Raw genomic sequence first — 14,111 nt, 5'->3', positions numbered from 1 at the left:
TCTGTCTGTACGGAGAGTGGTTCTTTGTCAGGTATGTGATTTTATTTCAGCATACATACCTTCAACAGTGACAAAACATAGTATTCAAATATTTTTCAAGTTTTAAACGTTAAGCTTAAAATAATCAATTGCTAGTACAATATTTAAACAATACGGACATAAATTTAAGATTAGAAAGATTAAACAGAATTAATTGGCGTAGGCTGAAGAGGTATTGGGGCCTAATTAAATTACTGTGGGCTAAATGATCTGCTTGGGCTATTCAATTATAGTCCGCGGCAGCCCACATGCAAGAGTTAATGCAGCTTTCTGCTCAAGCCTGAAGAATCTCAGAAAGCTGCTTTTTAAGTGCCTTGACTGTGGATGCCATGAAACTGTTACCCATAGCTCCAGGAAGTTATTCTAGAGTCTGTGGGTTTACGCATGGTAATTGAATGGCCCCAGTTGTTAGATCCAGAGGCTACCACCCTTTCCCAATGCATTAAATAACCGCTTTTAATTTTAATCTGGGCCATATTTCTGGAGAAAAGGCCCAATTTGCATTCAGCTACAGTATGGACAGGTTGCACCTCATTGCAGTGGGTGCAGCTGTAACTGGCGTATAGATGGACTTCTAGAATCTGTGCACAGTATTGTGTAATTGGTAGCAGGACTTTGAGCAAAATCAGGGAGCAGTAGGTAGATGAGGCAATTAAATTGAAAATGTTAGTAGTAATATCCAATACATACTGTAAAACAAGCAATTTGCATAATAAAATAAAAAGTTTGGTTTAACAAAATGTAATTTAATTTCCAAGCTCTTTAAAATAGCCAGGTTTTGCATGTATAACTGCCGAGCACACTTGGGAATAACTTTCCATGCAATATTTGATTCATTGTAGAAAGAATGTCACAACACTGATGTGAAAGTTCCCTCATAATTGATATGCTTTAACCCTTCTCAAACCAGCTCACCGGTTGCAATTCATGTTACATCTGGCCCACCTGCAGTGCACATGGTTTTGCCCATTTTGAGAACAAATTTGTACTGCGATCAGATCTGAATAAGGGCCATAGCCCGCTGTAGGATGAAGCCCTGATTAGGTTTAGATCAAACTGTATTCCAAAATGCTGTGGAAACATTTTGGTTCAGTGTGCATGTCGTTTACTTTAGATTCAGTAAAAGAGCCACTTCCTCCGTGTAGAAAAGTGCACTAAGGAACCTCCTTGAGGTCATCTAAAACACCTATGTGATGCGCCAAGGCTTCACATTTTAATTAACCGGTCTGTAATACCACCTTTTAGTCTTTAATAGTCCACTGGTGGTGTTTCTTGTTACAATCAAGCCTTTGTTTAATTGCTACAGAGTTTTTAACCAATGGCTTGTTTTCTAAATAAGGTGTCTTTTATAAATGCTGCAATCCACTTGTGTGATATGGCCACTTTTTATGTGATTCCGATGCTTTGCTGCAATGGATCATATAAAAAGGGAAACATCGCATGTCTTTTTCCTAAGACTGCAATGTAAGGCGCTTTCCCATGCGCCTCGCATTGTAGTTGTAAATTCTATAGGCTGCCCTGAATATTTATTGTAACCCTTGCCTTGCTGGGATCACATACTACTGTATATATCTTAAGCAAAAGGACCACATACAATGTATCTTATGCGATCCTGCCACACGGCCGCTACCAGGTAAATTGACTGGGTGCCGCATGTGTTACCTCACCCTAGTGGATGAAAATTTTGCAAGTTGAGTGAGGTTCTTCGCATAGTTATGGCCAATAAGTAACTGCTTGCCCACCGTGTCAAGGTGACCTCTTTAGTCAGGCAAGTCCCTAATATTTTGGGTGGTACAAATCTAGGGTGCGGGGCACCCCATAGCGAAGCAGCAGAGTTACCCTATTTTCACTAGGGCAGTGGTGGGGAACCTCAGGCCCGGGGGCCGGATGTGGCCCCTGTAACCGGTCTGAGTGGCCCTCCCACCCGCCTGCCAGCTTTGCCGGGAGTCAAGTACAGGGGAATTCTTGCAAGAGGTTGGTAGTTCTTGCAAGATTCCTCTTCATCAACAGCACCTGGAGACTGTCAGTCCTAGTCAGCGGCAGCCGCCGTAGCGTGGGATGGCTGCAGCAGGACAATTTTTGTAAGAGAAATTTTTACATACGGCCCCCGAAGGATATTTTTTCCCATACAAACGCCCTTGGCACAAAAAAGGTTCCCCACCCCTGCCCTAGGGTCACTCAGCTGCTTTGCTTTGGGGTGCACCGCACCCTAGTTTTGTACCACCTGGACGTGATGGGCAAGCAGTTACTTATGGCCATAACTATGCGAAGAACCACGCTCAAAATGCTAAATTTTATTGCAACTATTATTAATAAATTGGGAGTTTGAATTGTGCACCTGCAACCTTTTCTTTGTATGCGGTACTACTGAAAGGTCTCCTCTCCTCTCAATTGGTGTGCACCCCCGGACTTCACACCTGTATTCCTTTTTGTACCACATCAGATCCAGTGGGGTCTTGCAGTTTTGGGTTGACCCGAACTCCTCTCACCCTTCTAGGACCCGCCTGCCGTTAGCACAAATGTGGGCGGGCCCAGCAGCGTCACGAAAATGGGCAGGCCTGCCTGGCAACGTCCATAATGTGGGCGTACCCATCCTTCTAAGTTTCTTGCGGGGCGTGCAGAAGCCCGCAGCGGGGACAGACAGGCTAGGTTCTTTTAGCAGGGTGCCGCAAAACGAGCAGGGCGCGTTTTGCCCTTTCAAAATTGGGCAGGGTGCGGCGCCCCGCTAAAACAGCCTAGTGTGAACACTATCTCTAGGACAGTTTAATACAGGTGCTACCCCTGGGCAGCACCTGTATTAAACTGTAGACCCCCCATAGCAGCAGCTATGGTATGGGGGGCGTCACTTCCCTATGAAAACATGAAGCAAGAAAAAAGAAATGGCTGCGCTTGGAGGAAATAAACCAGTTGTCACACAGCGGGCCGGAAAAGTTGTTTTTATATATTATTGGATCAATTTAATACAACATTACATACAATAAAAATTAATAGAAAACCTTAAAAACAATTCAAATGAATGGATACTGGGAAAGAAGGATAGGACTCTCTGGAGAAAAATCGGGGTCTTACTAGGATCCTGGACCCGATGATTCCATATGCAGGGGGTGGGATCCGCTCATTAAATATTAACTACACTAGTGGGTCCCGTTCATTAGATATGCAGGGGGTGGGGACCCTCATTAAATATTCAGTGCACTAGTGGGTCCCGCTCATTAGATATGCACAGAGCAGGACCTCAGTGCTGAACATGCAGGGCTTTCGCACCGCAAAACCTGCTCAGTAAGTGTGGTCTGAAAGGGGGCATAAACGTGCTTTGACCCGGGATTTAAAACATTTTAAATACCAGGTCTAAGCAGGTTTTGCAGTGTGAAAGCATGTTGGATTTTAACAGTAGGCGGAAACTACTGTAGATGCTATGCAAAAAAAACTGAGGTGCATGCACCCATTAGGGGCATTGGCTTTTAGTGTGGATGGGGACACATCTGACAGTTTAATATTTATGATAACATGAATGTTTTATGTGTTACTGTACAGTAGTACAGTTATTGATCTTAAGGGAATTGGTAAACAGAAAATGAGTAAGGTCACTTTTAAAAATGCAAGCTAAGAATGTTGGAGACTAAATTATATTGATATGTGCAGAACAAATTGAAAAAACAAAACATTGTTTCGAATAGGAAAACAAACCATTGTAAAGTGCCCCATCACATGCATTTGTGCTGATCTTTTTCAAAGTGTTTTTTTGACAAATTTTGCAGCACTGCTGTAATTGTTTATCTGATCTTCGATTACTGCCATGACTACCACTAAGGGGGTGCAAAACAATTGTTGCTCTGTATAGATGCCAGTCAGCTGCGTCCGGGTGGGGTTTGTGAGAAGGAATGTTTGCAACATTCGTGTGTAGATGACCAAATGGAAGTTTGAGCACCCTAATAAGGGCTTGAGATGGGATTAGCCACTGTTTGCAGCTAAACAAACTTGTGGTACACACCGCGCTGTTATTCAGGTGTAAATTGAATATATTATCTCGCACTGATCACAATAATACAAGGCATTCCATGTAGCAATTTAATTAGCTTTATATAAAAAATAATATTTTTATAATGACAATAACAATGCAGGGGGTAAACAACTAAAATTGGTGTATAAATAACAAACATGAAACGTAAATTACGTATAGAATATATTACTAAAATTTAATCGGTTAAAACTTAACCTGATGTGCACCTGTCTAAAAATCGCTGGCTTCTCAGCTGTAAGTAGGAGGGTAAAAAGGAACTTTCCGCTCGATCTCAGTCAATAAATTGAAACATGCAGTTAGTAGCAGGATGTTTAGTAGCATGTGGCCTCAGATGGTTAATGCAACCCAAGTTGTGCCTTAATTAGCAAGTAAGCAAAACATGCAATAGTAACCACTTGTGGGTAAAAAGGCATTCATCAGATCCTTAATGGCTGCTTCGTCCGCAGATTAGTAAAAACGGGGTGATTAGAGGAGTTATTTCTCACCCATCAGAAAGTTCCACTGGAGTAGTCCTTTAGGCATTCCGGACCTTGATGGGTCCGTTTCCATTACACACAGGGCACGTTGTAGACCCTTGTTACTGGCTGCAGGCAGAGATCTGGGGCCGGAGCGGTGTGCTGGTGGAAGTTGCAGGTATCGGTATGGGCGGAAGTCTGGTGCAGACAGGCGTACTGGCGGAAGTAGGGCAACGCGTTTAGTCTCCTGGGAGACTTTTTGGTACTTGTTTCCTAGCACGGCCACAATCTTATGGATCGTGTACCTTTAAGTTAAGGTACACGATCCACACGATGGACCCAATTTCCTTTGAAATCAGGTCCATTTTGCCGGCTAGGACACAATATCGGGGGCATCGCGTCGGTCGGGACAATTAACATTGGTCCCGATGCGATGCCCCTGATTTTTCCATAGGCTTCAATGTTAAAATATTTTTTAACATTGAAATCGTGAGAAAATGTGAAATGGGCCAATATGACCCATTTCACATTATAGATGTCCCCGTCGTCACCCCACAATAGACGCCAACCCGAAGCGTGGCGAGCGCAGCGAGCCCGCGAGGGGCGCCGGTGCGCGTCCTCCGACCTTTTCATTCCCCTACTATCCACGTCGGCGTGGAGTTGAGAATAGAATAGTGTGGCGAGCGCAGCGAGCCACCGAGCCCGAAGCGTGGCGAGCGCACGCGTATAACTTCACAGGTATACGGGTCCCCTCGCGGGGCTCGCCACGCTTCGGGCTCGCCACACTATTCTATTCTCAACTCCACGCCGACGTGGATAGTAGGGGAATGAAAAGGTCGGAGGACGCGCACCGCCGCCCCTCGCGGGCTCGCTGCGCTCGCCACGCTTCGGGTTGGCATCTATCGTGGGGTGGGGTTTACGCCGTTAAATTTGGGGGGGTTGGGAATATTTTACATTGAATCCAATGTAAAATCGGGTCCCAGGGACCCGATTTACATTTCATTCAATCAAAAAATCGGGTCGAAGGTCGGTCGCGTCGATCGCATCGCATGCGACGCGATCGACCCGATTTTTCCGACACGACCACCCCGATGTAAATCGGTGTGGCCGTGCTAGGAAACAAGTACCGACTTTTTCAAGCTGTGAAACTGTTTGCAGCTAAACTGGATCTTTTTGAGCGCATATATAGCAATAGCCACGCGGTCACAGCAACAATTCAATTGCTGTGATGGGCAGCCAAAAAATAAAACAGATTTGTCCGCCTAAGGTACCCATTGAGCAGCCATTAGGGTAGGCTCATGAGCCATTGTTCATCACACCTCCATGATAATATAAATAGTTTTTAAGAATACTATAGGCTGATGGTTTTTAAATAGCTGCCTCCACTGTATTATAGAGGACATCTTGTAAGAGTCAATAAAATTGTGGCTTGTGCCGACTGCTGGGCATCTATTAAAGCGATTCAGGTGGTCCTATAATCAGGTGCTCATTAGCTGGTTTTCTTTAGTTGTGTTTCCCTCTCCCATCACCTCCGCAGATGCTAAAAAATATTGACTGATTAAGCTGCTTTGCATGTGTATACTCGGAGATGTCATGTGTCTTAACTACTCATGGGTATCAGAGAAACCATTGAATAGCTCTGATGGCCAGCATGAGGTGTTTGGCACAATTGGATCACCTCCTTAAGCTCTGTACACACGGAGCAATATGATCCCTGAGCAATGTATTGCTCAGCTTCCTGTTTTTATTAGCGACCAGAGATGGTCGCTGATAAAAAGGAGACTCAGGGGAAGCTGCTGGTCGCAGGAGCCGACCAGAGACCACCCAAGTGATGGTCACGGGAGTGCGCTCCCAGCGGCAGTCGCCCCATACACACTGGGATATGGTCTCTCAGCTGTAGACTGTAGTCTTGTCATAAGTTATTACTTGTCTCTGGTAAAATGTTATTTAAATTGTAACTTGTATTTAAATAATAGAAAAGCAGCACCCAGCAAATTGGTCTGAATGCTGCCCATGCATATAATGGCTATATTTTACACTAATTATAAAGTGATATCTGCTAGACTGGTGCTTTAAGAATGAATGCAAAATGCATCACAATAAAGTGCCATCTGTTTTTCATGTATTGGATGACTGTTACATGAACATTCTTAAATATGCTTTATGAATAATCCGGACACACTACAATGAATTTAACAGTTAGATTCAAATTGTACTGTTTATAATTCCACACTTATTAAAAACAGATGCTGGAGAAAATCTTATAATGTTGATGCATTTATGTAGCTGTTTATAGAGCGCCATAGCTCTAAGCCTTCCTGTTTCTTTCTCACTCTCCTTTCTTCTACTATTACAATCATTTTATTGACTCTATCCATCTTAATGGTAGAGCGATGCACAAGCAGAAAAGAATCTTGCTGCTGATTTATTGAGAGCACAGAAAAAAGATAGATCTAGACTAGACGTGGTGCAAGCAGTTTGGTCTTGTCGGAAATAATATAGCCTATGTTTTTAGGGATTAAAATCTTTTAATAGTAAAGGAAGAGGAAAAATGTTTTCTATGGGAAAATGTGTACATCGGACATTTGGCCAACTGATATAAAGTTGACACTATCTTACATTTTTATGTTTTACACATGTACTTGTTTTCCATTTTCTAAGGCAGTGGTTCCCAAAGTAAGTGCCATGGCACCCTGGGGTTTCACAATCCACAGGTTGGTGGACCAGGACAAAATCAAATGATTTGTGGTATAAGAGTTGAGCAAAACCAGAGCTTAGTGGCTGCCAATCCTAAATTAGGTGGACATAAAGTGTATGATTCAATTGTAGGGCATCTATTTTTCCCATCCAAACAGAATGGTTACAATTCAAATAGGCTTTTTTCCCCCCTTAGCCAGAGAAATGGCTAAACCTGTGTACGGTCATCCTGCTTTGGTTGTCCAAACTCCTGGACTTTGCGAACATTATTTTATTGCACCTCAGGAGACTAAGGGAAGAAATGTCTCTCTTGCAGTTATCTTGCATCTAAACAGACCAATAATTGAATTGCTCCATTTTACACCCCCTAGTCAGCCCCACAGAACTCAAACACAAATAAGTACCACATATTGGTATCTAAAGCCGGGTACTCACAAGCCAATGCTGGCAGAGAGGGACTTCAGGGAATGAGGGTCTTGCTTGTAGCATGGTCCTCATTACAAGAACCTACCTCATCTGAACTGTTTGTATGAGGGAGAAGTTTGATGCGTGGAAGCGTGCACACTAGACAAAATGGTAAAATAAGTTGTTCAGAAGGGCCCTTTTGAGCAATATCTTTTAATTTGTTGTCTAGTGTGTATGGGTCTTAAGGATGACAAGTTATTAACATAAATCCTATTATGCTGAGTTTCTCAATAAGAAACTTGGCATATGGGGTGTTGTGAATATAGTGCAGATACTGTAGGGCTTTGTGATTTCAAACTTCCTTCATTATGCAAGACCTGATCTCTGGATAATGATTTAGTGTGCTGTTCACTGGTGTTGCGCATATATGTGTGTGTGTGTATGTATATGTGTGTCACCACCATTCTGAGCTGGCATTAGCCCATTGTAGCCTCGGCGGGGGTCAGCACTAACAGCGCATTTGCAGATACCCAGTACCCGGATCATGGGGACTATTCTGCCCAGATTGCAAAATGCGATACTTCATACTATGCGATACTATATAACCAATGTTTATATGTTTGGGGGGGGGCGGGACATGAGAGATTTTAAATCTCTCATGCTGAATATCACATTATGATTTTCTGGCACAAATCTCTCATTGTGTAGGGCCCATAAGGTCATTTAGCACAGATAATCCCATGCATGTCCCAAAATTTGATTGAATAGCCTTAGGGCACTCACCCTAGTTGCTATTGTTCTGAACAACTGAGTACAATCCCTAAGTATAAAGGGCAGGGCAAGGTTAGATTGGCGCAATGGTTAGGTGTAGACTAGAGTAGGCAGTGTCTCCGCCTGCTGCAGTGTCTTGGTGTGTCACGCATGTTTGGGCAATATTACAATTGGATTACTACCTGCATATGAAGCTGTTCAATCTTGTGAATAAATGTATTTCATGTTTATTTTTTTTATTTTTTTAAACATTGTTGATCTTTGACTTTACATTTCATTGGTAGTTGATAAAAGATAATGGTATATGACTATGTTAAAAGTATATAATATATGAAAAGAGACCTCCCTCGGTGCGTGCGGTTAAGGCTGGGGAGCCACACAGGCACCGGGCACAGATGATAGGACAGGCAGCGAATGAAGAAGACACAGTTCTCTTGTGCTCTCACTGCAGCTGGAGAGCTGCATCATCTGTGCCCGCTGCCTGACCTGTCATCTTTGCCTGCTGCCTGTGTGAACCCTCGACCTGCATGGAGTACTGTCCACCGCCTCCGCCGTCCCACCTCTTGCCCGCCTCCCCACCTCTTGCCCGCCTTCTTTCAACACCAGAAAATGCAGGGACTTTTTCTGGTGTGAAAGGGGCCAACCCGGGAATGCTCGGCATGATCCCTGGGCCATATTCTCAGGTTGGTCCCTGCAATTTCTGGTGTGAAAGGGTTATTGGTTCCTCTTGAACATTAATGCCTTTCATGCCCCTTTCAGACCGCACTAAAAAACTAAATTTTTAACAGTCAGGCGGTCTGAAAGGTGCAAAGTTATTTTACCATTTCCCCCCCCCCCCCCCAAAAAAAGTTTTTTGGAAACAGTAAAAATACCTGTTTCAGACACTTTTTTTTTTTTTTTTGTGTCAACGGGATTTTGTGTTCACTTGCTTCGCTTCAACATTCGCTGAAGTTCTTTTAACAAATGTAGTCTGGAATGTGACTGAAAATACATACATAAATTCAATATCTTGATTTTACAGTACATAACCTATGCAATGGAAATGATTTAGGTGTAGTAAATGTATCCATTGTAAATAACTGACATGCAGAAGATATGGAGTTGTTTCAAGAATTGTCTGTTTAGGAATAGAGCGATTGGCATCAATATTCCTAAAATATTAATAGCAACATATCTTGTATTGTAATTTACAGTTTATACATACATATATAGAATGTAGTTGTTAAGAGGTTAATCCTATTTTAATTTTTTTTCCCTCTTTCAAGGGGTCCATTCAGCGTTGTTCGAAGATGCATCAACAGAGAAACAGGGCAGCAGTTTGCTGTGAAAATTGTCGATGTGGCAAAGTTTACATCAAGCCCAGGATTAAGCACAGAAGGTGACGTCAATAAACCAGTTTCTTTTTTATCTTCGAAGACCGAATCCAATAGCCTTGTTGCTCATCCTGTATTGACTGCAGATGGCCATATTTATCTGAGACAATTGCTTAGAAGTGGTAAATGTTAGCATGAAGAAAATGTGCCCTATAAACTCCACTCAGTTTTGTGGAACACAGGCTGGTGCTATTTGTCTCAAGTAAACACGCTCTGTCTGTAACTCTGATAGAACATCCCTGTTATAATTATTGGTATTTTCCTTATTTGCCATTTTTTTCAAGCATTACAACTGGTTGGGAGATATTGCAGCAAGCCATGTAGAAAGTCTCCAGCTAGATACACACCTCAAAGATCAGAAGAATTAATCAGTGAACATCATTATTTCATGGGTACTCTTTACCTAGCACGGCGCCCATCGCGGGCATCGCGGCCATCAAATGCACTAAAAAACGGGTGCGACGCGATGGCCGCGATTTCCCATAGGGATCAATGTTAAAAGTGATTGGACGCGATTTTACTGTTCAATGCCTCAATGCCCGCGATTTTTCCATAGGAAACAATGTTAAATGGGCCACAGAGCCCAAATAGTCCCCCTGGAGTCTGATATGGCCCCCACAATTGTTAACGCCAACCCCACGATCAGCGTGAACCCGAAGCGTGGCGAGCCCGCGAGGGGCGGCGGTACGCGTCCTCCGACCTTTTCATACCCCCACTATCCACGTCGGCGTGGAGTTGAGAATAGAATAGTGTGGCGAGCGCAGCGAGCCACCGAGCCCCAAGCGTGGCGAGCGGACGCGGATACCTTCACAGGTAAACGCGTCCCTTCACGGGCTTCACAGGTATCCGCGTCCCCTCGCGGGGCGCGCTGCGCTCGTCACGCTTCGGGCTCGGTGGCTCGCTGCGCTCGCCACACTATTCTATTCTCAACTCCACGTCGACGTGAATAGTGGGGGTATGAAATGGTCGGAGGACGCGTACCGCCGCCCCTCGCGGGCTCGCTGCGCTTGCCACGCTTCGGGTTCACGTTGATCGTGGGGTGGCGTTTCCAATTGTGGGGGCCATTTCAGTCTTCAGGGGGACTATTAGGGCTCTGTGGCCCATTTAACATTGTTTCCTATGGAAAAATCGCGGGCATTGAGGCATTGAACAGTAAAATCGCGTCCAATCACACTTTTAACATTGATCCCTATGGGAAATCGCGGGCATCGCGTCGCACCCGATTTTTTAGTGCATGCGATGGCCGCGATTTTTTACTCCCGATGACCGCGATGGACATCGTGGGCGCCGTGCTAGGTAAAGAGTACCATTTCATGTATACATACGGTGCAGTTTCTGTACTCATTACATGTTCTGCATGGTGTTGGCTTGTTGACAAATGTTAAGCAGCACTGCTGATTTTGGGAGCTGATCTGCCATGTTTATGTACTGTAGTCTGTGCAATCTGTGTTCACAGCACCAACACAGTTTGTTCATAGCAATAGAATTATCTCCAGGATTATTCTCAGACTGTCACATCCTGAATGTTTACATAGCAGCGCTATGGTAGAAAGTGATACTTTTACACATATTCCACATTCAAGTCTGTTCTGTTTTTAAAATCACATTTTGTTGGGTCACACACATAAATACACATACCGTATATGCCGGCGTATAAGACGACTGGGTGTATAAGACGACCCCCCAACATTTCCACTCAAAGTATAGAGTTTGTTACATACTCGCCAGATTAGACTACCCCCTCTTCCACACACCTTCCACACACCAAATAAAACACACATTATACATTATGCAACACCATATTCCCCATTACACAATATGCCACACACACGGTAATGCCCCTTACATAGTATGCCACATAAGTGCTGCTTACCTACATGCTCATTACTAGGGTTTTCTTGCTCTGTGCCAGGGGTTTCTTGCTCTGTGCCAGGGGTTTCTTGCTCTGTGCCAGGGGTTTCTTGCTCTGTGCCAAACACTGTGCAGCAGACACCATGAAGGTGACAGGCTGCGGTGACCCTACTGATGGGTTATTGTAGTGGCCTGGGGGGGGGGGAGTTGGCACCCTGCCCCCCAGCCCAGCCCACCCGCCATTGCTGCTGTCTGTCCCTGCCTGCAGCGTTGCTAGAAGAGACTGCCGGGCAGAGCGATGCAAACCTGGGTGTCTTTATTAATATCTATCCCTACCCGCGACTATGCAGCACGGAGCGGCTATTTAAAATGACGCGCCGGGCCCGGCTTACGGCGTAGCAGCCAATCAAGGCAAGCAGCTCTGATTGGCTTGAGAGTCACGAGCTGCCTGATTGGCTGCCGGGCCCGGCGCGTCATTTTAAATAGCCACGCCGTGCTGCATAGTCGCGGGTAGGGTTAGATCATAAAGACACCCAGGTTTGCATCGCTCTGCCCGGCAGTCTCTTATAGCAACGCTGCAGGCAGGGACACTGACACAACGGGGCAAGGTGACCGGACGGAGGCGGAACCGTTCCGCCCCGTTCCGGGCTCACTTTAACCCCTGATCCCAAAGTGCACCCGGCGTATAAGACGACCCCCCACTTGGGGGCATTTTTTTATGGGGAAAAAAGTCGTCTTATACGCCGGAAAATACGGTACTTTAATCTTCTATGTACACAGTATGAGGAACCCTTGCAAAGAGTAATCTAATATATAACGATGACTCAGTTGCACTTTCATTGTTCTTTCCCCGACTCATATGCAATGGCTTGCTTATACCAATGTTTTGTGTAGTTTGTGTGTAGGTGTAATACTCCTAGTGGGAAAATCAACTGGCTTAAGGAATCCATATACAGTAATGGATACTAAAGATAACTGATTGGCAAAATAAAATATGCATTGAAAGCATGTCAATATTTTTCATGTTCTAATGGGTATCCTTTCTATTTGCAATGAATCAATTTCATCAGGTTTCTAGACTTGCAGTGTATTAGCTGCTCTAGTATACTCAGTGTTAAACTAAAATTATTTGAAAAATAGCATGGTACTGGAAGTGTCTCTCACATACAATTTGGATACACGTGACCCAAGTTTTTTAATGCAAATGTTTCTGGAACATTGTTGGTGGGTTCTAGTGATTTTATACTGTTGCTCTGTATATATTGGACCTTATTCTGATTATTACTCCCATCAGATGCTTGCACACATCCCCCTTCCTCAGTCGATCTACTTTATCGTAATGTAGGACAGTTGTATGATTTTTGTATGTGACAAATAAAAATTTGATTTGATAGAGTATGGATGCACCCCCCCCCCCCTATAGAGTATGGGTGCACACCCCCTCCCCTATAGAGTATGGGAGCACACCCCCCCCCCCCCTATAGAGTATGGGAGCACCCCCCCCCCCCTATAGAGTATGGGAGCACACCCCCCTCCCCCTATAGAGTATGGGAGCACATTCCCCTCCCCCTATAGAGTATGGGAGCACATTCCCCTCCCCCTATAGAGTATGGGAGCACATTCCCCTCCCCCTATAGAGTATGGGAGCACATTCCCCTCCCCCTATAGAGTATGGGAGCACATCTCCCCTCCACCTAGAGTATGGGAGCACATATCCCCCCCCCCCATAGAGTATGGGAGCACATTCCCCTCCCCCTATAGAGTATGGGAGCACATTCCCCTCCCCCTATAGAGTATGGGAGCACATTCCCCTCCCCCTATAGAGTATGGGAGCACATCTCCCCTCCACCTAGAGTATGGGAGCACATATCCCCCCCCCATAGAGTATGGGAGCACATCTCCGCACCCCCCCCCCCCATAGAGTATGGGAGCACATCTCCGCACCCCCCCCCCCCATAGAGTATGGGAGCACATCTCCGCACCCCCCCCCCCCCCCATAGAGTATGGGAGCACATCCCCCTCCCCCTCTCCCCCCTAATGGATTATTGGAGCACAATCCCCCCCCCATAGAGTATTGCACGTCCACTCACAACATGCAGTACTGCAGCTAAATAAACTAGCAGGGCTAAACACAGTGGGCGGAGGTAATCAAGGTGGAACAAAATAGGGAATAAAATGGTGCGCAAATAAAATATATGCAACCTGTGATATTAAAAGAAGGGATAAAATGGGCATGAGATAAAAAAGGGGAATAAATGGGCATGATAATTAAGACAACAGATTAGACTTCTAAAGAAAAAACATTTGAATAGCAAACCTGACCATTACTTCAAAAGACATCAGATGCGTGAATTTGAAAGGTGTGAAAAATATGATGCCCAAAAGTAAACAATTGAATACCCCCCAAGGAGTCGGAAAAATCCGTTGAATTGCCTGTTATTTTAGACTACACATTATTTTGTGCCTACATTTTCTGCTGACTATATACATGTGATGTAG

The 14,111-nt window shown here is 44.6% G+C and overlaps 1 protein-coding gene across 13 annotated transcripts in view; it reads left to right on the top strand.

The window, feature by feature from the left end:
• The window catches only part of CASK (calcium/calmodulin dependent serine protein kinase), a 318,758-nt gene that overhangs the window by 49,645 nt on the left and 255,002 nt on the right, over positions 1-14,111 (top strand). For all 13 annotated transcript variants that reach the window (XM_083172661.1, XM_083172652.1, XM_083172659.1 and 10 more), the window contains exon 2: positions 9,654-9,766. In XM_083172661.1, the coding sequence (XP_083028787.1) occupies positions 9,654-9,766 (113 nt within the window). The remainder of the gene's footprint in view (positions 1-9,653; positions 9,767-14,111) is intronic.

The sequence above is a fragment of the Crinia signifera genome, chromosome 2, assembly GCF_055691185.1.
Source record: "Crinia signifera chromosome 2, ASM5569118v1, whole genome shotgun sequence".
In the NCBI taxonomy this organism is placed as follows: domain Eukaryota; kingdom Metazoa; phylum Chordata; class Amphibia; order Anura; family Myobatrachidae; genus Crinia; species Crinia signifera.
This window is presented reverse-complemented; position numbering and strand designations above follow the sequence as displayed.